Consider the following 23,334-nt stretch of genomic DNA (forward strand, 5'->3'; position numbering starts at 1 on the left):
CCAAAAATGGGGGAAATCCACCCAAAAATGGAGGGGGAAATGGGGGAGAATCCACCCAAAAATGGAGCCAAAAATGGGGGAAATCCAGCCAAAAACTAAGCTAAAAATAGAGGAAAATTGAGCTAAAAATGGGGAAAATGCATCAAAAATCAGGGAAAACCACCCAAAAATGGAGCTGAAAATGGAGAAAGGTTGAGCTAAAAATGGGGGAAATCGACCCAAAAATAGAGCCAAATATAGAGAAAGATTGATGTAAAAATGGGGAAAATCCACCCATAAATGGAGCTGAAAATGGGGGAATGAACCCAAAAATTGGGGAAATCAACCCAAAAATGGTGCCAAAAATGGAGAAAGATTGAGCTGAAAATTGGGGAATTCCACCCAAAAATGGAGGGGAAAATGGGGGGAATCCACCCAAAAATGGAGGGGAAAATTGACCCAAAAATGGGGGAAATCAACCCAAAAATGGGGCCAAAAATGGGGGAAATCCCCCCAAAAATGGAGGTGAAAATTGGGGGGAATCCATCCAAAAATGGAGAGGAAAATGGGGAAAGATTGAGATAAAAATAGGGAAAATTCACCCAAAAATGGACCCAAAAATGGGGAAATTTGACCCAAAAATGGAGCCAAAAATTGGGGAAAATCCACCCAGAAATGGCCCCAAAAGAGCCGGGAAAAATTGGTACCAAAAGGGACAAAAATGGCCCCAAATGGCCCCAAAAGTGTCCCCAGGTGTCCCCAGCTGTCCCCAGGTGTGTCCCCAGCTGTCCCCAGGTGTCCCCAGGTGTGTCCCCAGGTGTCCCCAGGTGTCCCCAGGTGTCCCCAGCTGTCCCCAGGTGCGTCCCCAGGTGTGTCCCCAGGTGTGTCCCCAGGTGTGTCCCCAGCTGTCCCCAGGTGTGTCCCCAGGTGTGTCCCCAGGTGTGTCCCCAGGTGTGTCCCCAATGTCCCCAGCTGTCCCCAGGTGTCCCCAGGTGTGTCCCCAGGTGTCCCCAGGTGTGTCCCCAGGTGTGTCCCCAGGTGTGTCCCCAGGTGTGTCCCCAGGTGTCCCCAGGTGTCCCCAGCTGTCCCCAGCTGTCCCCAGGTGTGTCCCCAGCTGTCCCCAGCTGTCCCCAGGTGTGTCCCCAGGTGTGTCCCCAGGTGTGTCCCCAGGTGTCCCCAGGTGTCCCCAGCTGTCCCCAGCTGTCCTCAGGTGTGTCCCCAGGTGTGTCCCCAGGTGTGTCCCCAGGTGTGTCCCCAATGTCCCCAGCTGTCCCCAGGTGTCCCCAGGTGTGTCCCCAGCTGTCCCCAGGTGTGTCCCCAGGTGTGTCCCCAGGTGTGTCCCCAGGTGTGTCCCCAGGTGTGTCCCCAGCTGTCCCCAGGTGTGTCCCCAGGTGTGTCCCCAGGTGTGTCCCCAGCTGTCCCCAGGTGTCCCCAGGTGTCCCCAGGTGTCCCTCACCTCTCTCGTTGGGACACTTGAGGTCGGGGGTGACAGTGGCGGTGACATCGGGGCACACGGCGTAGGCCGAGATCACCAGGGCACCTGGGGACAGCGGGGACAGCGAGGGTCACCTGAGTGCCACCTGAGTGCCACCAGGGCACCTGGGGACAGCGGGGACACCTGGGTGTCACCTGAGTGTCACCTCAGTGTCACCTCAGTGCCACCTCCATGTCACCTCAGAGTCACCTCAGTGCCACCTGAGTGCCACCAGGGCACCTGGGGACAGCGGGGACACCGGGGGTCACCTCAGTGCCACCTCAGTGTCACCTGAGTGTCACCTGGGTGTCACCTGAGTGTCACCAGGGCACCTGGGGACAGCAAGGACACCTGGGTGTCACCTGAGTGCCACCTGAGTGCCATCTGGGTGTCACCTCAGTGCCACCTCAGTGCCACTGGGTGTCTCCAATGTCCCCAATGTCCCCTCTGTCCCCAATGTCCCCACTGTCCCCCAGTGTCCCCAGTGTCCCCATGTCCCCAATGTCCCCAGCCCCCCCAATGTCCCCAATGTCCCCACTGTCCCCAATGTCCCCAATGTCCCCAGTGTCACCAGGTGCCATCACGGTGTCTGTCCGCACGCGTGCCGCCATGCTCAGCGAGTCCCCAATGTCCCCAATGTCCCCAATGTCCCCAATGCCCCCAATGTCCCCAATGTCCCCACTGTCCCCAATCCCCCCAATGTCCCCCCAGTGTCCCCAGTGTCCCCAATGTCCCCAATGTCCCCACTGTCCCCAATGTCCCCAATCCCCCCAATCTCCCCAGTCCCCCAATGTCCCCAGTGTCCCCACTGTCCCCAATGTCCCCAGTGTCCCCAATGTCCCCAATCCCCCCAGCCCCCCCAATGTCCCCAATGTCCCCACTGTCCCCAATGTCCCCAATGTCCCCACTGTCCCCAGTGTCCCCAATCCCCCCACTGTCCCCAATGTCTCCAGGTGCCATCACGGTGTCTGTCCCCACGCGCGCTGCCATGCTCAGCGAGTCCCCACTGTCCCCAATGTCCCCAATCCCCCAATGTCCCCAATGTCCCCACTGTCCCCAATGTCCCCAATCCCCCAATGTCCCCACTGTCCCCAGTGTCCCCAGTGTCCCCAATGTCCCCAGTGTCCCCACTGTCCCCAGTGTCCCCAATGTCCCCAATGTCCCCAATGTCCCCAATGTCCCCAATGTCCCCAACCCCCTGATGTCCCCAATCCCCCCAATGTCCCCAATGTCCCCAGTGTCACCAGGTGTCTGTCCCCACGCGTGCCGCCATGTTCAGCGAGTCCCCAATGTCCCCACTGTCCCCACTGTCCCCAATGTCCCCAGTGTCCCCAATGTCCCCAATCCCCCCACTGTCCCCAATGTCCCCAGCCCCCCCAATGTCCCCAATGTCCCCAGTGTCACCAGGTGCCATCACGGTGTCCGTCCCCACGCGTGCCGCCATGCTCAGCGAGTCCCCAATGTCCCCAATGTCCCCAATGTCCCCGATGTCCCCAACCCCCCCGATGTCCCCAATGTCCCCAATCCCCCCAATGTCCCCAATGTCCCCAATCCCCCCAATGTTCCCACTGTCCCCAATGTCCCCAATGTCCCCAATCCCCCCAATGTCCCCACTGTCCCCAATGTCCCCACTGTCCCCAATGTCCCCAATGTCCCCAGTGTCACCAGGTGCCATCACGGTGTCCGTCCCCACGCGTGCCGCCATGCTCAGCGAGTCCCCAATGTCCCCAATCCCCCCAATGTCCCCGATGTCCCCAATCCCCCCACTGTCCCCAATGTCCCCAGTGTCACCAGGTGCCATCACGGTGTCTGTCCCCACGCGTGCCGCCATGCTCAGCGAGTCCCCAATGTCCCCAGTGTCCCCAATGTCCCCAATCCCCCCAGCCCCCCCGATGTCCCCACTGTCCCCACTGTCCCCAGTGTCACCAGGTGCCATCACGGTGTCTGTCCCCACGCGTGCCGCAATGCTCAGCGAGTCCCCAATGTCCCCAATCCCCCCAATGTCCCCAATGTCCCCAGTGTCCCCAATCCCCCCAATCCCCCCAATGTCCCCAGTGTCCCCAATGTCACCAGGTGCCATCACGGTGTCTGTCCCCACGCGGGCCGCCATGCTCAACGAGTCCCCAATGTCCCCACTGTCCCCACTGTCCCCAATCCCCCCAATGTCCCCAATGTCCCCAATGTCTCCACTGTCCCCAGTGTCCCCAGTGTCCCCAGTGTCACCAGGTGCCATCACGGTGTCTGTCCCCACGCGGGCCGCCATGCTCAGCGAGTCCCCAATGTCCCCAATGTCCCCAATGTCCCCACTGTCCCCAATATCCCCAATGTCCCCAATCCCCCCAATGTCCCCAATGTCCCCAATGTCCCCAATGTCCCCACTGTCCCCAATATCCCCAATGTCCCCAATCCCCCTGCTGTCCCCACTGTCCCCAATGTCCCCAATCTCCCCAGCCCCCCCAATGTCCCCACTGTCCCCAATGTCCCCAACCCCCCTGATGTCCCCAATGTCCCCAGTGTCACCAGGTGCCATCACGGTGTCTGTCCCCACGCGTGCCGCCATGCTCAGCGAGTCCCCAATGTCCCCTCTGTCCCCACTGTCCCCAATGTCCCCAGCCCCCCCAATGTCCCCAGTGTCCCCAGTGTCACCAGGTGCCATCACGGTGTCCGTCCCCACGCGTGCCGCCATGCTCAGTGAGTCCTTGCCACCATCAATGGCCACCCCGAGGTGGCGCAGGGCCACCACCAGCGCGTCACACGCGGCCACCAGCGCCCCGCCCTCGGCGCCCTGCTTGGAGCCCCACATCCAATTGCCCGAGCACTTGACGTCCTGGGGACATTGGGGACATTTGGGGACAGAGGGGACAGAGGGGATAGAGGGGGGATTGGGGACATTGGGGATAGAGGGGGGATTGGGGACATTGGGGACATTGGGGACAGAGGGGGGATTGGGGACATTGGGGGAATTGGGGACAGAGGGGACAGAGAGGAGATTGGGGACAGAGAGAAGATTGGGGACAGAGGGGACAGAGGGGACATTGGGGACATTGGGGACATCGGGGACAGAGAGGGGATTGGGGACATTGGGGTCAGAGGGGGGGATTGGGGACATTGGGGACAGAGGGGACAGAGGAGACATTGGGGACAGTGGGGACATTTGGGGGGATTGGGGACAGCAGGGACATTGGGGACAGTGGGGACAGAGGGGACATTGGGGACAGAGGGGACAGAGAGGGGATTGGGGACATTGGGGACAGTGGGGGGATTGGGGACATGGGGACAGCGGGGACATTTGGGGACAGAGGGGACATGGGGACAGTGGGTACGGAGGGGGCATTGGGGACAGTGGGGACATTGGGGACATTGGGGACATGGGGACATTGGGGACACAGGGGAACAACGGGACATGGGGACATTGGGGACAGAGGGGAGATGGGGACATTGGGGACATAGGGACAGAGGGGGTTTGGGGACATTGGGGACACACAGAGGGACACCGGAGTTGTCACAGCCAAAGGGGACAGAGAGAGAGAGAGAGAGACGGGGGAGGGGACAGGTCAGTGTCACCGCCTGTCACCTCCCCCTGCTGCCACCCCCAGCCCACAATGTCCCCAACCCCCCCAATGTCCCCAATGTCCCCAACCCCCCAATGTCCCCAATGTCCCCAGTGTCCCCGATGTCCCAAACCCCCCCAATGTCCCCAATCCCCCCAATGTCCCCAGTGTCGCCAATGTCCCCAATGTCCCCAATGTCCCAAACCCCCACAATGTCCCCAATGTCCCCAATGTCCCCGATGTCCCCACTGTCCCCAAGCCCTCCAATGTCCCCAATGTCCCCAGTGTCCCCAGTGTCACCTTGAGGTGTGTCACCCGTGCGAACACCAGGTTGGTGATGGCCTCGGCCAGCGCCCCATGTCCCCAATGTCCCCAATGTCCCCAATGTCCCCAATGTCCCCAACCCCCCCAATGTCCCCAATGTCCCCAATGTCCCCAATGTCCCCAATGTCCCAAACCCCCCCAATGTCCCCAATGTCCCCAATGTCCCCAATGTCCCCAATGTCCCCAATGTCCCAAACACCCCCGATGTCCCCAATGTCCCCAATGTCCCCAATGTCCCCAATGTCCCAAACCCCCCCAATGTCCCAAACCCCCCCACTGTCCCCAATGTCCCCAATGTCCCCAATGTCCCCAGTGTCCTCAATGTCCCCAATGTCCCCAATGTCCCCAGTGTCCTCCATGTCCCCAATGTCCCCAATGTCCCCAACCCCCCCAATGTCCCAAACCCCCCCACTGTCCCCAATGTCCCCAAGGTCCCCACTGTCCCCAGTGTCCCCAATGTCCCAATACCCCCAATGTCCCCAATGTCCCTGTGTCCCCAATGTCCCCAATGTCCCCAACCCCCCCAATGTCCCCAATGTCCCCAACCCCCCCAGTGTCCCCAATGTCCCCAACCCCCCCAATGTCCCCAGTGTCCCCAGTGTCACCTTGAGGTGTGTCACCCGTGCGAAGACCAGGTTGGTGATGGCCTCGGCCAGCGCCCCATGTCCCCAATGTCCCCAATGTCCCCAATGTCCCCAGTGTCCCCAATGTCCCAAACCCCCCCGATGTCCCCAGTGTCCCCAGTGTCACCTTGAGGTGTGTCACCCGTGCGAACACCAGGTTGGCGATGGCCTCTGCCAGTGCCAGCCGCGCGCCGGCCGCGGGGTCCAGCAGCCCCTTGATTGGCTGCTCGCCGATGGCGGTGGCGGCGCCGGTGTCCCCAAACGGGGACAGGGCCACCACGGCCACGTCGGCCAGCGGCGTGTGCAGGGGACCCACGCACTGCTGCTGCGCCACCAGGCCTGTCACCGAGCGGTCCACCTGGGGACATTGGGGACAGTGGGGACAGTGGGGACAGAGGGGACATTGGGGACAGCAGGGACAGCAGGGGGGTTGGGGACAGAGGGGACAGTGGGGACATTGGGGACATTGGGGACAGGGGGGACAGCGGGGACAGCAGGGGGGTTGGGGACATTGGGGACAGCAGGGACAGTGGGGACAGAGGGGACAGTGGGGACAGTGGCGACAGAGGGGGATTGGGGACATTGGGGACAGAGGGGGATTGAGGACAGAGGGGGGGTTGGGGACAGTGGGGACATTGGGGACATTTGGGACAGCGGGGGGTTGGGGGGTTTGGGGACATTGGGGGGACATTGGGGACAGTGGGGACATTGGGGACAGCGGGAGGGTTGGGGACACTGGGGACACTGGGGGTATTGGGGACATTGGGGACATTGGGGGGATTGGGCGGATTGGGGACATTGGGGACATCGGGGACGTTGGGGACGTTGGGGATATTGGGGACATTGAGGGTGTTGGGGACATTGGGGGTGTTGGGGGCGTTGGGGACATTGGGGACAGTGGAGACATTGGGGACACTGGGGACATTGGGGACATTGGGGACATTGGGGACAGCAAGGGGGTTGGGGACACTGGGGACACTGGGGACATTGGGGGCAGCGGTAGGGTTGGGGACATTGGGGACATTGGGGACAGAGGGGACATTGGGGACAGCGGGGGTGTTGGGGACATTGGGGACAGAGGGGACATTGGGGACAGCGGGGGTGTTGGGGACATTGGGGACATTGGGGGGGTTGGGGACATTGGGGACAGAGTGGACATTGGGGACATTGGGGGGGTTGGGGACATTGGGGACAGAGTGGACATTGGGGACATTGGGGACAGAGGGGACATTGGGGACATTGGGGGGGTTGGGGACATTGGGGACAGAGGGGACATTGGGGACACTGGGGACATTGGGGGGACATAAAAGGAGCCATGGGTGGGGGTGGCACAGGTGCCCGGTGGCACAGGTGACACCGAGGCGATGCTGAGGTGACAGAGAGGTGACACAGGAGTCACACAGGGTGACAGACAGGTGACACAGACAGGTGACACAGGGGTGACACAGGTGACACAGGTGACACAGACAGGTGACACAGACAGGTAACACAGGTGACACGGGTGACACACACAGGTGATACAGACAGGTGACACAGGTGACACAGGTGACACAGGTGTGCCCCAGGTGTGTCCCTCACCTTGTTGGTCAGGTACCTCTTGCTGCCCACGGCCGGGGGTTGGGCTCACACAGGGGTGACATTGAGGTAACACAGGTGACACAGGTGACACTCAGGTGACACAGACAGGTGACACAGGTGACACAGGTGACACAGGTGACACAGGTGACACAGACAGGTGACACAGACAGGTGACACAGACAGGTGACACAGACAGGTGTCCCTCACCTTGTTGGTCAGGTACCTCTTGCTGCCCACGGCCGGGGGATGGGCTCACACAGAGGTGACATTGAGGTAACACAGGTAACACAGACAGGTGTGACAGGTGACACAGGTGACACAGACAGGTGACACAGGTGACACAGGTGACACAGACAGGTGTGTCCCTCACCTTGTTGGTCAGGTACCTCTTGCTGCCCACGGCCGGGGGATGGGGTGACATTGAGGTAACACAGATGACACAGGTGACACAGGTGTGACATTGAGGTGACACAGGTGTGACAGGTGACACAGGTGACACAGGTGTGTCCCTCACCTTGTTGGTCAGGTACCTCTTGCTGCCCACGGCTGGGGGATGGGCTCACACAGGGGTGACACAGGTGACACAGGTGACACACAGGTGACACAGACAGGTGACACAGACAGGTGACACAGGTGACACAGACAGGTGACACAGGTGACACAGACAGGTGACACTCACCTTGTTGGTCAGGTACCTCTTGCTGCCCACGGCCGGGGGATGGGCTCACACAGAGGTGACATTGAGGTAACACAGGTAACACAGGTGACACAGGTGACACAGACAGGTGACACAGGTGACACAGGTGTGCCCCAGGTGTGACTCACCTTGTTGGTCAGGTACCTCTTGCTGCCCACGGCTGGGGGATGGGGTGACATTGAGGTAACACAGGTGACACAGGTGACAGAGACAGGTGACACAGGTGACACAGGTGGCACAGACAGGTGACACAGGTGACACAGGTGACACTCACCTTGTTAGTCACGTACCTCTTGCTGCCCACGTCCGGGGGATGGGGTGACATTGAGGTGACACAGGTGACACAGACAGGTAACACAGGTGACACAGACAGGTGTGACAGGTGACACAGGTGACACAGGTGACACAGGTAACACAGGTGACACAGGTGACACAGACAGGTGTGACTCACCTTGTTGGTCAGGTACCTCTTGCTGCCCACGGCCGGGGGATGGGCTCACACAGGGGTGACATTGAGGTAACACAGGTAACACAGGTGATACAGACAGGTGTGACAGGTGACACAGGTGACACAGACAGGTGACACAGGTGACACAGGTGACACAGGTGACACAGACAGGTGTGACTCACCTTGTTGGTCAGGTACCTCTTGCTGCCCACGGCCGGCAGCCTCAGGACCCTCTCGAGGGCGGCTCGGACCGAGAGCCCCGGGGGGAGGCTCAGGGGGCGCCGGGGGAGGGGCGCCCGCGACAGGTGGAACTCCTGACAGGTGGGGGGGGGGACCCCAAATTGGGGGGAAAAAGGTCAAATTGGGGGGTCACATTCTGGGGGAAAAGATCCAATTTGGGGATCCCCCCCAATTTTGGGGCCGTTTTTGGGGTCCCATTTTTGGACATTCCCCCAATTTTGGGGCCATTTTTTGGGGTCCTATTTAGGGACATCCCCCTAATTTTGGGGCCATTTTTTGGGGTCCCATTTTGGGACATTTTCCTCAATTTTGGGGCCATTCTTGGGGTCCCATTTTGGGCCATCCCCCCCAAATTTCGGGTCCCTTTTTGGGTTCCCATTTTGGGCCATCCCCCCCAAATTTTGGGGCCATTTTTTGGGGTCCCATTTTGGGCCATCCCCCCCAAATTTTGGGGCCATTTTTGGGGTCCCATTTTGGGCCATCCCCCCCAAATTTCGGGTCCCTTTTTGGGTTCCCATTTTGGGCCATCCCCCCCAAATTTTGGGCCCATTTTTGGGGTCCCATTTTGGGCCATCCCCCAAATTTCGGGTCCCTTTTTGGGTTCCCATTTTGGGCCATCCCCCCCAAATTTTGGGCCCATTTTTGGGGTCCCATTTTGGGCCATCCCCCAAATTTCGGGTCCCTTTTTGGGTTCCCATTTTGGGCCATCCCCCCCAAATTTTGGGGCCATTTTTGGGGTCCCATTTTGGGCCATCCCCCCCAAATTTTGGGGCCATTTTTGGGGTCTCATTTTGGGCCATCCCCCCCAAATTTTGGGGGCATTTGGAGGTCTCATTTTGGGGCATTACCCCCCAATTTTGGGGCCATTTTTGGGGTCCCATTTTGGGCCATCCCCCCCAATTTCAGGTCAGTTTTTGGGCTCCCATTTTGGGATTTTTCCCCAAATTTTGGGTCCCTTTTTGGGGTCCTATTTTGGGGCATTCCCCCAAATTTTGGGGCCATTCTTGGGGTCCCATTTTGGGATGTTTTCACCAAATTTCGGGTCCCTTTTTGGGGTCCCATTTTGGGGTGTTTCCCCGAATTTTGGGGCCATTTTTGGGGTCTCATTTTGGGCCATCCCCCCCAATTTTGGGGCCATTTTTGGGGTCCCATTTTGGGCTTTCCCCCCCAAATTTGGTCCCATTTTTGGGGTCCCATAGTGGGATATTTCCCCAAATTTTGGGGCCATTTTTGGGGTCCCATTTTGGGCCATCCCCCCCACACTTCGGGTCCCTTTTTGGGGTCCCATTTTGGGATGTTTTCCCCAAATTTCAGGTCAGTTTTTGGGCTCCCATTTTGGGATTTTTCCCCAAATTTTGGGTCCCTTTTTGGGTTCCCATTTTGGGCATTCCCCCCAAATTTCAGGTCAGTTTTTGGGGTCCCATTTTGGGCCATCCCCCCCAAATTTCGGGTCCCTTTTTGGGTTCCCATTTTGGGCCATCCCCCCCAAATTTTGGGGCCATTTTTGGGGTCCCATTTTGGGCCATCCCCCCCAAATTTTGGGGCCATTTTTGGGGTCCCATTTTGGGCCATCCCCCCCAAATTTTGGGGCCATTTTTGGGGTCTCATTTTGGGCCATCCCCCCCAAATTTTGGGGGCATTTGGAGGTCTCATTTTGGGGCATTACCCCCCAATTTTGGGGCCATTTTTGGGGTCCCATTTTGGGCCATCCCCCCCAATTTCAGGTCAGTTTTTGGGCTCCCATTTTGGGATTTTTCCCCAAATTTTGGGTCCCTTTTTGGGGTCCTATTTTGGGGCATTCCCCCAAATTTTGGGGCCATTCTTGGGGTCCCATTTTGGGATGTTTTCACCAAATTTCGGGTCCCTTTTTGGGGTCCCATTTTGGGGTGTTTCCCCGAATTTTGGGGCCATTTTTGGGGTCTCATTTTGGGCCATCCCCCCCAATTTTGGGGCCATTTTTGGGGTCCCATTTTGGGCTTTCCCCCCCAAATTTGGTCCCATTTTTGGGGTCCCATAGTGGGATATTTCCCCAAATTTTGGGGCCATTTTTGGGGTCCCATTTTGGGCCATCCCCCCCACACTTCGGGTCCCTTTTTGGGGTCCCATTTTGGGATGTTTTCCCCAAATTTCAGGTCAGTTTTTGGGCTCCCATTTTGGGATTTTTCCCCAAATTTTGGGTCCCTTTTTGGGTTCCCATTTTGGGCATTCCCCCCAAATTTCAGGTCAGTTTTTGGGGTCCCATTTTGGGCCATCCCCCCCAAATTTCGGGTCCCTTTTTGGGTTCCCATTTTGGGCCATCCCCCCCAAATTTTGGGCCCATTTTTGGGGTCCCATTTTGGGCCATCCCCCCCAAATTTTGGGCCCATTTTTGGGGTCCCATTTTGGGCCATCCCCCAAATTTCGGGTCCCTTTTTGGGTTCCCATTTTGGGCCATCCCCCCCAAATTTTGGGGCCATTTTTGGGGTCCCATTTTGGGCCATCCCCCCCAAATTTTGGGGCCATTTTTGGGGTCTCATTTTGGGCCATCCCCCCCAAATTTTGGGGCCATTTTTGGGGTCTCATTTTGGGCCATCCCCCCCAAATTTTGGGGGCATTTGGAGGTCTCATTTTGGGGCATTACCCCCCAATTTTGGGGCCATTTTTGGGGTCCCATTTTGGGCCATCCCCCCCAATTTCAGGTCAGTTTTTGGGCTCCCATTTTGGGATTTTTCCCCAAATTTTGGGTCCCTTTTTGGGGTCCTATTTTGGGGCATTCCCCCAAATTTTGGGGCCATTTTTGGGGTCCCATTTTGGGATTTTTCCCCAAATTTTGGGTCCCTTTTTGGGGTCCCATTTTGGGGTGTTTCCCCGAATTTTGGGGCCATTTTTGGGGTCTCATTTTGGGCCATCCCCCCCAATTTTGGGGCCATTTTTGGGGTCTTATTTTGGGCTTTCCCCCTCCAAATTTGGTCCCATTTTTGGGGTCCCATAGTGGGATATTTCCCCAAATTTTGGGGCCATTTTTGGGGTCCCATTTTGGGCCACCCCCCCCACACTTCGGGTCCCTTTTTGGGGTCCCATTTTGGGATGTTTTCCCCAAATTTCAGGTCAGTTTTTGGGCTCCCATTTTGGGATTTTTCCCCAAATTTTGGGTCCCTTTTTGGGTTCCCATTTTGGGCATTCCCCCCAAATTTCAGGTCAGTTTTTGGGGTCCCATTTTGGGCCATCCCTCCCAAATTTCAGGTCAGTTTTTGGGGTCCCATTTTGGGCCATCCCTCCCAAATTTCAGGTCAGTTTTTGGGGTCCCATTTTGGGATTTTTCCCCAATTTTGGGGCCATTTTTGAGGTCCCATTTCGGGATTTTTTCCCCAAATTTTGGGGCCATTTTTGGGGTCCCATTTTGGGATTTTTCCCCAAATTTCGGGTCCCTTTTTGGGGTCCCATTTTGGGCCATCCCCCCCAAATTTCGGGTCCCTTTTTGGGGTCCCCCCTCACCTTTTGGGGCATCTTGCCCAGCACCCACTCCAGCTCCAGGTTGACGGGGGTGGGGAGCCCCTCGTGGGACCCCCCCTCGGGCACCGGCGAGGCCAGGTCATCGACCAGCACGATCTGGGGGGGGACACCCCGAAAATCAACCCCAAAACACCCCAAAAACACCCCAAAAATATCCCAAACCAGCCCAAAAACACCCTTAAAAATTACTCCAAAATCAACCCCAAAACACCCCAAAAACACCCTTAAAAATCAACCCCAAAACACCCCAAAAATACCCCAAAAATATCCCGGAAATCCCCCAAAACAGCATCAAAAATCACCCCAAAATCAACCCCAAAACACCCCAAAAATATCCCGGAAATCCCCCAAAACAGCATCAAAAATCACCCCAAAATCAACCCCAAAACACCCCAAAAACACCCCAAAAACACCCCAAACCAGCATCAAAAATTACCCCAAAATCGACCCCAAAACACCCCAAAAATACCCCAAACCACCCCAAAACAGCACCAAAAATTACCCCAAAATCAACCCCAAAACACCCACAAAAACACCCCAAAATAACCCCAAAACAGCCCAAAAACACCCTTAAAAGTTACCCCGAAAATCAACCCCAAAACACCCCAAAAACACCTTTAAAAATTACCCCCAAACACCCCAAAAACACCCCAAAACACCCCAAAAACACCCTTAAAAATTACCCCCAAATCAACCCCAAAACACCCCAAAAATGACACCAAAAACACCCTGGAAATCCCCCAAAACAGCGCCAAATATTACCCCAAAAATCAACCCCAAAACACCCCAAAAATGACACCAAAAACACCCCAAAACAAGACCAAAAATTACCCTGTAAATCAACCCCAAAACACCCCAAAAATACCCCAAAAACACCCTTAAAAATTACCCTAAAACACCCCAAAACACCCCAGAAATACCCCAAAGCAGCCCAAAAACACCCACATAAATTACCCCAAAAGCAACCCCAAAACACCCCAAAAATACCCCAAACCACCCCAAAACATCATCAAAAATTACCCCAAAAGCAACCCCAAAACACCCAAAAAAAATCCCAAAACCACCCCAAACCAGCATCAAAAATTACCCCAAAATCAACCCCAAAACACCCCAAAATTACCCCAAAATCCCACAAAACATCAACAAAAATTACCCCAACATCAACCCCAAAACACCCCCAAAATACCCCAAAAACATCCCAAACCAGCCCAAAAATTACCCCAAAATCAACCCCAAAACAGCCCAAAACACCCCAAAAATACCCCGGAAATCCCCCAAAAAAGCGCCAAAAATTACCCCGAAATTCAACCCCAAAACAGCCCAAAATGTCCCCACAATGTCCCCAATGTCCCCAATGTCCCCAGTGATGTCCCCAATGATGTCCCCAATGTCCCCAATGATGTCCCCAATGTCCCCAATCCCCCCAATGTCCCCAGTGATGTCCCCAATGTCCCTTACCCTGCCATCTCCCGTGATTGTCCCCACCACGCTCAGGGGACACCTCTGTCCCCAGTGATGTCCCCAATGTCCCCAATGTCCCCAAGGATGTCCCCAATGTCCCCAATGTCCCCAAGGATGTCCCCAATGTCCCCTACCCTGCCATCCCCGGTGATTGTCCCCACCACGCTCAGGGGACACCTCTGTCCCCAATGATGTCCCCAATGTCCCCAATGATGTCCCCAATGTCCCCAATCTCACCCTGCCATCCCCGGTGATTGTCCCCACCACGCTCAGGGGACACCTCTGTCCCCAATGATGTCCCCAATGTCCCCAATGTTCCCAATGATGTCCCCAATGATGTCCCCAATGTCCCCAATGATGTCCCTTACCCTGCCATCCCCGGTGATTGTCCCCACCACGCTCAGGGGACACCTCTGTCCCCAATGATGTCCCCAATGTCCCCAATGTTCCCAATGATGTCCCCAATGATGTCCCCAATGTCCCCAATGATGTCCCTTACCCTGCCATCCCCGGTGATTGTCCCCACCACGCTCAGGGGACACCTCTGTCCCCAATGATGTCCCCAATGTCCCCAATGTCCCCAAGGATGTCCCCAATGTCCCCAATGTCCCCAATGTCCCCAATGTCCCCAGTGATGTCCCCAATGATGTCCCCAATGTCCCCAATGATGTCCCCAATGTCCCCAATCCCCCCAATGTCCCCAGTGATGTCCCCAATGTCCCTCACCCTGCCATCCCCGGTGATTGTCCCCACCACGCTCAGGGGACACCTCTGTCCCCAATGATGTCCCCAATGTCCCCAATGTCCCCAATGTCCCCAGTGATGTCCCCAATGTCCCCAAGGATGTCCCCAATGTCCCTTACCCTGCCATCCCCCGTGATTGTCCCCACCACGCTCAGGGGACACCTCTGTCCCCAATGATGTCCCCAATGTCCCCAATGATGTCCCCAATGTCCCTTACCCTGCCATCCCCGGTGATTGTCCCCACCACGCTCAGGGGACACCTCTGTCCCCAATGATGTCCCCAATGTCCCCAATGATGTCCCCAATGTCCCTTACCCTGCCATCCCCGGTGATTGTCCCCACCACGCTCAGGGGACACCTCTGTCCCCAATGATGTCCCCAATGTCCCCAATGATGTCCCCAATGTCCCTTACCCTGCCATCCCCGGTGATTGTCCCCACCACGCTCAGGGGACACCTCTGTCCCCAAGGATGTCCCCAATGTCCCTTACCCTGCCATCCCCGGTGATTGTCCCCACCACGCTCAGGGGACACCTCTGTCCCCAATGATGTCCCCAATGTCCCCAATGTCCCCAATGTCCCCAATCTCACCCTGCCATCTCCGGTGATTGTCCCCACCACGCTCAGGGGACACCTCTCGCGCTCCGCCAGCCGCCGCAGCAGCGCCAGCGCCTCCGGCCGCACCAGCAGCGCGTTGGACTCCTGGTACTCGGCCCCCCACAGCTCCAGGATGCTCAGCGTGGGGTCACCCAGCTGCCACCGAGGCCACCAATGTCACCAAGGTGTCACCAAGGTGCCACCAAGGTCGTTGGCAGAAATGGCGCACAGCGCGGGACGGAAGGGGTTAAAGGGTTTGGGGACATTTGGGGACATTTGGGGACACTCAGACCCCTCCCACAGCTCCAGGATGCTCAGTGTGGGGTCACCCAGCTGCCACCGAGGCCACCAAGGTGTCACCAGGGCCACCAAGGCCACCAAGGTGTCACCAAGGTGCCACCAAGGCCGTTGGCAGCAATGGCGCACATTGCGGGATGGAAGGGGTTAACGGGTTTGGGGACATTTGGGGACATTGGGGACACCCAGACCCCTCCCACAGCTCCAGGATGCTCAGCGTGGGGTCACCCAGCTGCCACCGAGGCCACCAAGGTGTCACCAGGGCCACCAAGGTGTCACCAATGTCACCAAGGTGTCACCAAAGTATCACCAAGGCCATTGGAGACATCACGGGATTGAAGGGGTTAAAGGGTTTGGGGACATTTGGGGACACTCAGACCCCTCCCACAGCTCCAGGATGCTCAGGGTGGGGTCACCCAGCTGCCACCGAGGCCACCAAGGTGTCACCAATGTCACCAAGGTCACCAAGGTGTCACCAAGGTGTCACCAAGGCCGTTGGCAGAAATGGCGCACAGCACGGGATGGAAAGGGTTAAAGGGTCTGGGGACATTAGGGACACTGGGGACACTCAGACCCCTCCCACAGCTCCAGGACGATCAGGGTGGGGTCACCCAGCTGCCACCGAGGCCACCAAGGTGTCACCAGGGCCACCAAGGCCACCAAGGTGTCACCAATGTCACCAAGGTGTCACCAAGGTGTCACTAAGGCCGTTGGCGGCAATGGCGCACAGCACGGGATGGAAGGGGTTAAAGGGTTTGGGGACATTTGGGGACATTTGGGGACACTCAGACCCCCCCACAGCTCCAGGATGCTCAGCGTGGGGTCACCCAGCTGCCACCGATGTCACCACAGTGTCACCAGGGCCACCAAGGTGTCACTGAAGTGTCACCAACGTTGTTGGCAGCAATGGCGCACATTGCGGGATGGAAGGAGTTAAAGGGTTCGGGGACATTTGGGGACATCTGGGGACACGCAGACCCCTCCCACAGCTCCAGGATGATCAGGATGGGGTCACCCAGCTGCCACCGATGTCACCAAGGTGTCACCAAGGTGTCACCAAGGTCACCAAGGTGTCACCAAGGTGCCACCAAGGCCATTGGCGGCAATGGCGCACAGCATGGGACTGAAGGGGTTAATGGGTTTGGGGACATTTGGGGACACCCAGACCCCTCCCACAGCTCCAGGATGATCAGGGTGGGGTCACCCAGCTGCCACCGAGGCCACCAAGGTGTCACCAATGTCACCAAGGCCACCAATGTCACCAAGGTGCCACCAAGGCCATTGGCGGCAATGGCGCACATCGAGGGACTGAAGGGGTTAAAGGGTTTGGGGACATTTGGGGACACCCAGACCCCTCCCAGAGCTCCAGGATGCTCAGCGTGGGGTCACCCAGCTGCCACCGAGGCCACCAAGGTGTCACCAGGGCCACCAAGGCCACCAAGGTAGCACCAAGGTGTCACCAAGGTCGTTGGCAGCAATGGCGCACATTGCGGGATGGAAGGGGTTAAAGGGTTTGGGGACATTGGGGACACTGGGGACACTCAGACCCCTCCCAGAGCTCCAGGATGCTCAGTGTGGGGTCACCCAGCTGCCACCGATGTCACCAAGGTGTCACCAATGTCACCAGGGCCACCAAGGTGTCACCAAGGTGTCACCAACGTTGTTGGCAGCAATGGCGCACAGCACGGGATTGAAGGGGTTAAAGGGTTTGGGGACATTTGGGGACACTCAGACCCCTCCCACAGCTCCAGGACGATCAGGGTGGGGTCACCCAGCTGTCACCAAGGCCACCACGGTGTCACCAGGGCCACCAAGGCCACCAAGGTGTCACCAACTTGTCACCAAGGCCGTTGGCAGCAATGGCGCACAGCACAGGATGGAAGGGGTTAAAGGGTTTGGGGACATTTGGGGACACTGGGGACACTCAGACCCCTCCCAGAGCTCCAGGATGATCAGGGTGGGGTCACCCAGCTGCCACCAATGTCACCAATGTCACCAAGGTGCCACCAAGGTGTCACCAAGGCCGTTGGCAGCAATGGCACACAGCACGGGATGGAAGGGGTTAAAGGGTTTGGGGACATTTGGGGACACTGGGGACATTTGGGGACATTGGGGGGACACTGGGGCAGTGGGGACATTGGGGGACATTTGGGGACACTGAGGACATTGAGGGACATTTGGGGACATTGGGGGGACACTGGGGCAGTGGGGACATTGGGGACATTGGGGACACAGGTGACACTGGGGGGACACTGAGGGGACATTGAGAGGACAGTTGGGGACATTGGGGACATTGAGGTGACACAGGTGACACTCAGGTGACACAGGTGACACAGGTGACACAGGTGACAGGGTGACACGGTGACACAGGTGACACAGGGTGACACAGGTGACACACAGGTGACACAGGTGACACACAGGTGACACAGGTGACAGGGTGACACAGGTGACACAGGTGACAGGGTGACACACAGGTGACACAGGTGACACACAGGTGACACAGGTGACACGGTGACACAGGTGACACAGGTGACACAGGTGACACAGGTGACACGGTGACACAGGTGACACAGGTGACATTCAGGTGTCACAGGTGACACAGGTGACGGGGTGACAGGGTGACAGAGTGACACAGGTGACACAGGTGACATTCAGGTGACACAGGTGACACAGGTGACACAGGTGACACTCAGGTGACACAGGTGACACAGGTGACACAGGTGACACAGGTGACGGGGTGACAGGGTGACACAGGTGGTGTCACAGTTGACACAGGTGACACAGGTGACACAGTGACACAGGTGGTGACACTCAGGTGACACAGGTGACACAGGTGACACAGTGACACAGGTGACACACAGGTGACACTCAGGTGACACAGGTGACACAGGTGACACAGTGACACAGGTGACACACAGGTGACACAGGTGACACAGGTGGTGACACAGGTGACACAGGTGACACAGTGACACAGTGACACAGTGACACAGGTGACACAGGTGACACAGTGACACAGGTGACACAGGTGACACAGGTGTCACACAGGTGACACAGGTGACACGGTGACACAGGTGACACAGGTGTCACACAGGTGACACAGGTGACAGGGTGACACAGGTGACACAGGTGACCCAGGTGACACAGGTGACACAGGTGACAGGGTGACACAGGTGACACAGGTGACACTCAGGTGACACAGGTGACACAGGTGACACAGGTGACAGGGTGACCCAGGTGACACAGGTGACACAGGTGACAGGGTGACACAGGTGACACAGGTGACACTCAGGTGACACAGGTGACATGGTGACACAGGTGACACTGGGTATATTGAGGGGACATTGAGGTGACACGGTGACACTGGTGACACTCAGGTGACACAGGTGACAGGGTGACACAGTGACACAGGTGACACAGGTGACACAGGTGACACTGGTGACACTCAGGTGACAGAGGTGGTGACACTCAGGTGACACAGGTGACACAGGTGACACAGGTGACACAGGTGACACACAGGTGACACAGGTGACACAGGTGGTGACACAGGTGACACAGGTGACACTGTGACACAGGTGACACAGGTGACACAGGTGGTGACACTCAGGTGACACAGGTGACACAGGTGACACAGTGACACAGGTGACAGGGTGACACAGGTGACACAGGTGACACACAGGTGACACAGTGACACAGGTGACACTCAGGTGACACAGGTGACACAGGTGACACAGGTGACACAGGTGGTGACACAGGTGACATTCAGGTGACACAGGTGACACAGGTGCCACAGGTGATAGGGTGACACAGGTGACACAGGTGACACAGGTGACAGGGTGACACAGGTGACACAGGTGACACGGTGACACAGGTGACACAGGTAACACAGGTGACACAGGTGACACAGGTGACATGGTGACAGGGTGACACAGGTGACACAGGTGACACAGGTGACACAGGTGACACAGGTAACACAGGTGACACAGGTGACACAGGTGACATGGTGACAGGGTGACACAGGTGACACAGGTGACACGGTGGCACTGGTGACACAGGTGACACAGGTGACACAGGTGACATGGTGACATGGTGACAGGGTGACACAGGTGACACAGGTGACACGGTGACACAGTGACACAGGTGACACAGGTGACATGGTGACAGGGTGACACAGGTGACACAGGTGACACAGGTGACACAGGTGACACTCAGGTGACACTCAGGTGACACACAGGTGACACAGGTGGTGACACGGGTGACACAGGTGACACAGGTGACACAGGTGACACACAGGTGACACAGGTGACACTCAGGTGACACAGGTGACACAGGTGACACAGGTGACACAGGGTGACACAGGTGACACAGGTGACAGGGTGACACAGGTGACACAGGTGACACAGGTGACAGGGTGACACACAGGTGACACACAGGTGACACACAGGTGACACAGGTGACACAGGGTGACACAGGTGACACACAGGTGACACAGGTGACACACAGGTGACACACAGGTGACACAGGTGACACGGTGTCACTCACCTGGAAGCGGCTGGCGTAGATGACGGCCCCGGCCGGCTCCGAGATCTCCTTCAGGACATTGCCTGGGGACAGCGGGGACAGTGTTGGGGACAGTGAGGGGACATCAGGGGGGACATGAGGGGGGACAGCGGGGACAATGGGGACATCGGGGGGGACATCGGGGGGACAGCGTTGGGGACAGTGGGGACATCAGTGGGGACAGTGTTGGGGACATTGGGGGGACAGCGTTGGGGACAGCGGGGACATCAGTGGGGACAGTGTTGGGGACATTGGGGGGACAGCGTTGGGGACAGCGGGGACATCAGGGGGACAGTGGGGACAGCATTGGGGACAGTGGGGACAGTGGGGGGACAGCATTGGGGACAGCATTGGGGACACCTTGGGGACATTGGGGACACCTTGGGGACATTGGGGACATTGGGGACATCAGGGGGACAGCATTGGGGACAGTGGGGACATTGGAGGGACATCAGCCTGGCACCACGGACTCGTCCCATTGTGTCCCCAAATGTCCCCAAATGTCCCCAAATGTCCCCAAATGTCCCCAATCTCACCATTCCCCCCCAGCCCCCTGGTCGTGGATGGAGCTGACGGGGTTCCCAATGTCCCCAAATGTCCCCAAATGTCCCCAATCTCACCGTTCCCCCCAGCCCCCTGGTCGTGGATGGAGCTGACGGGGTTCCCAGTGTCCCCAAATGTCCCCAAATGTCCCCAAATGTCCCCAATCTCACCATTCCCCCCCGCCCCCTGGTCGTGGATGGAGCTGGGGGTTCCCAGTGTCCCCAAATGTCCCCAAATGTCCCCAAATGTCCCCAAATGTCCCCAATCTCACCATTCCCCCCCAGCCCCCTGGTCGTGGATGGAGCTCAGGGGGTTCCCAATGTCCCCAATGTCCCCAAATGTCCCCAAATTTCCCCATTAATGACCCGAATGACCCCATTAATGACCCGAATGACCCCATTAATGTCCCCAAATGTCCCCAAATGTCCCCAAATGTCCCCAAATGTCCCCAATCTCACCGTTCCCCCCAGCCCCCTGGTCGTGGATGGAGCTGACGGGGTTCCCAATGTCCCCAAATGTCCCCAAATGTCCCCAATAATGTCACCATTAATGTCCCCAAATGTCCCCAAATGTCCCCAAATGTCCCCAAATGTCCCCAATCTCACCATTCCCCCCAGCCCCCTGGTCGTGGATGGAGCTCAGGGGGTTCCCAGTGTCCCCAAATGTCCCCAGATGTCCCCAAATGTCCCCATTAATGTCCCCATTAATTTCCCCATTAATGTCCCCAAATGTCCCCAATGTCCCCAAATGTCCCCATTAATGTCCCCAAATGTCCCCAAATGTCCCCATTAATGTCCCCAAATGTCCCCAATCTCACCGTTCCCCCCCAGCCCCCTGGTCGTGGATGGAGCTCAGGGGGTTCCCAATGTCCCCAAATGTCCCCAAATGTCCCCAAATGTCCCCAAATGTCCCCAATCTCACCGTTCCCCCCAGCCCCCTGGTCGTGGATGGAGCTCAGGGGGTTCCCAATGTCCCCAAATGTCCCCAAATGTCCCCAATAATGTCCCTCACCGTTCCCCCCAGCCCCCTGGTCGTGGATGGAGCTGACGGGGTTCCCAGTGTCCCAAATGTCCCCAAATGTCCCCAAATGTCCCCAAATGTCCCCAATCTCACCGTTCCCCCCAGCCCCCTGGTCGTGGATGGAGCTCAGGGGGTTCCCAATGTCCCCAAATGTCCCCAAATGTCCCCAAATGTCCCCCAATGTCCCCAAATGTCCCCAAATGTCCCCAAATGTCCCCAATCTCACCGTTCCCCCCAGCCCCCTGGTCGTGGATGGAGCTGACGGGGTTCCCAATGTCCCCAAATGTCCCCAAATGTCCCCAAATGTCCCCAATCTCACCATTCCCCCCAGCCCCCTGGTCGTGGATGGAGCTCAGGGGGTTCCCAATGTCCCCAAATGTCCCCAAATGTCCCCATTAATGACCCCAATGACCCCATTAATGTCCCCAAATGACCCCAATAATGTCCCCAAATGTCCCCAAATGTCCCCAAATGTCCCCTCAATGTCCCCAAATGTCCCCAAATGTCCCCAATCTCACCATTCCCCCCTGCCCCCTGGTCGTGGATGGAGCTGACGGGGTTCCCAATGTCCCCAAATGTCCCCAAATGTCCCCAAATGTCACCCACCGTTCCCCCCAGCCCCCTGGTCGTGGATGGAGCTGACGGGGTTCCCAGTGTCCCCAATGTCCCCAAATGTCCCCAAATGTCCCCAAATGTCCCCAAATGTCCCCAAATGTCACCCACCGTTCCCCCCAGCCCCCTGGTCGTGGATGGAGCTCAGGGGGTTCCCGGCCCCGCTCTCCACGCAGCCCCGCAGGACCCGGTTCAGTTTCTGCTCCATCTCGGGGTCCCCGCGCTGAACGGCCCCGAGATCCCGCTCGGCCTCGCTGTCCCCCTGCACCTGGGGACACCAAGGGGACACCAAAGGGACACCCAGGGGGTGGCACCAAAAATTCCCAAAGGAATCCAGGCAGGAATGGCAAAAATCCCACAAAAATCCCAAATAAATCCCATTAAAAATGTCAAAATCCCATTAAAAATCCCATTAAAAATGAAAAAAAAAAAAAAATTCCATTAAAAATGCCAAAATCCCCCAAAAAATCCCATTATAAATGCCAAAATCCCATTAAAAATACCAAAATCCCAAAGAAATCCCATTAAAAATCCCAAATGAATCCCATTAAAAATGCCAAAATCCCAAAGAAATCCCATTAAAAATCCCAAAAAAATCCCATCAAAAATGCCAAAATCCCATTAAAAATGCCAAAATCCCATTAAAAGCTAAAAAATCCCCAAATCGAATCCCATTAAAAATGCCAAAATCCCATTAAAAATCCCATTAAAATGCCAAAATCCCATTAAAAATGCCAAAATCCCAAATAAATCCCATGAAAAATGCCAAAATCCCAAAGTAATCCCATTAAAATGCCAAAATCCCAAAGAAATCCCATTTAAAATGCCAAAATCCCAAAGAAATCCCATTCAAAATGCCAAAATCCCATTAAAAATGCAAAAACCCCAAATCAATCCCATTAAAAATGCCAAAATCCCCAAAAAATCCCATTAAAAATGCCCAAATCCCATTAAAAATGCCAAAATCCCAAAGAAATCCCATTAAAAATGACAAAATCCCAAAGAAATCCCATTAAAAATGCCAAAATCCCATTAAAAATGCCAAAATCCCCAATAAATCCAACCAGGAACCCCAAAAACCCCAGATCCCGCTGGGCC

The 23,334-nt window shown here is 56.8% G+C and overlaps 1 protein-coding gene across 1 annotated transcript in view; it reads right to left on the reverse strand.

Moving 5' to 3' along the window:
- PFAS (phosphoribosylformylglycinamidine synthase) overlaps nucleotides 1–22,630 on the reverse strand; it is a gene marked incomplete at its 5' end in the record, with an annotated part of 59,642 nt that extends 37,012 nt beyond the window's left edge. Inside the window, 8 exons of the mRNA XM_084227328.1 lie at nucleotides 1,436–1,519; nucleotides 4,100–4,280; nucleotides 6,079–6,309; nucleotides 8,857–8,988; nucleotides 12,389–12,502; nucleotides 15,202–15,363; nucleotides 20,044–20,105; nucleotides 22,348–22,630. Coding sequence (XP_084083454.1) covers nucleotides 1,436–1,519; nucleotides 4,100–4,280; nucleotides 6,079–6,309; nucleotides 8,857–8,988; nucleotides 12,389–12,502; nucleotides 15,202–15,363; nucleotides 20,044–20,105; nucleotides 22,348–22,630 — 1,249 coding nt within the window. The remainder of the gene's footprint in view (nucleotides 1–1,435; nucleotides 1,520–4,099; nucleotides 4,281–6,078; nucleotides 6,310–8,856; nucleotides 8,989–12,388; nucleotides 12,503–15,201; nucleotides 15,364–20,043; nucleotides 20,106–22,347) is intronic.
- Nucleotides 22,631–23,334: the final 704 nt, after the last annotated feature.

The sequence above is a fragment of the Fringilla coelebs genome (assembly GCF_963513975.1).
Source record: "Fringilla coelebs genome assembly, contig: SCAFFOLD_304, whole genome shotgun sequence".
In the NCBI taxonomy this organism is placed as follows: domain Eukaryota; kingdom Metazoa; phylum Chordata; class Aves; order Passeriformes; family Fringillidae; genus Fringilla; species Fringilla coelebs.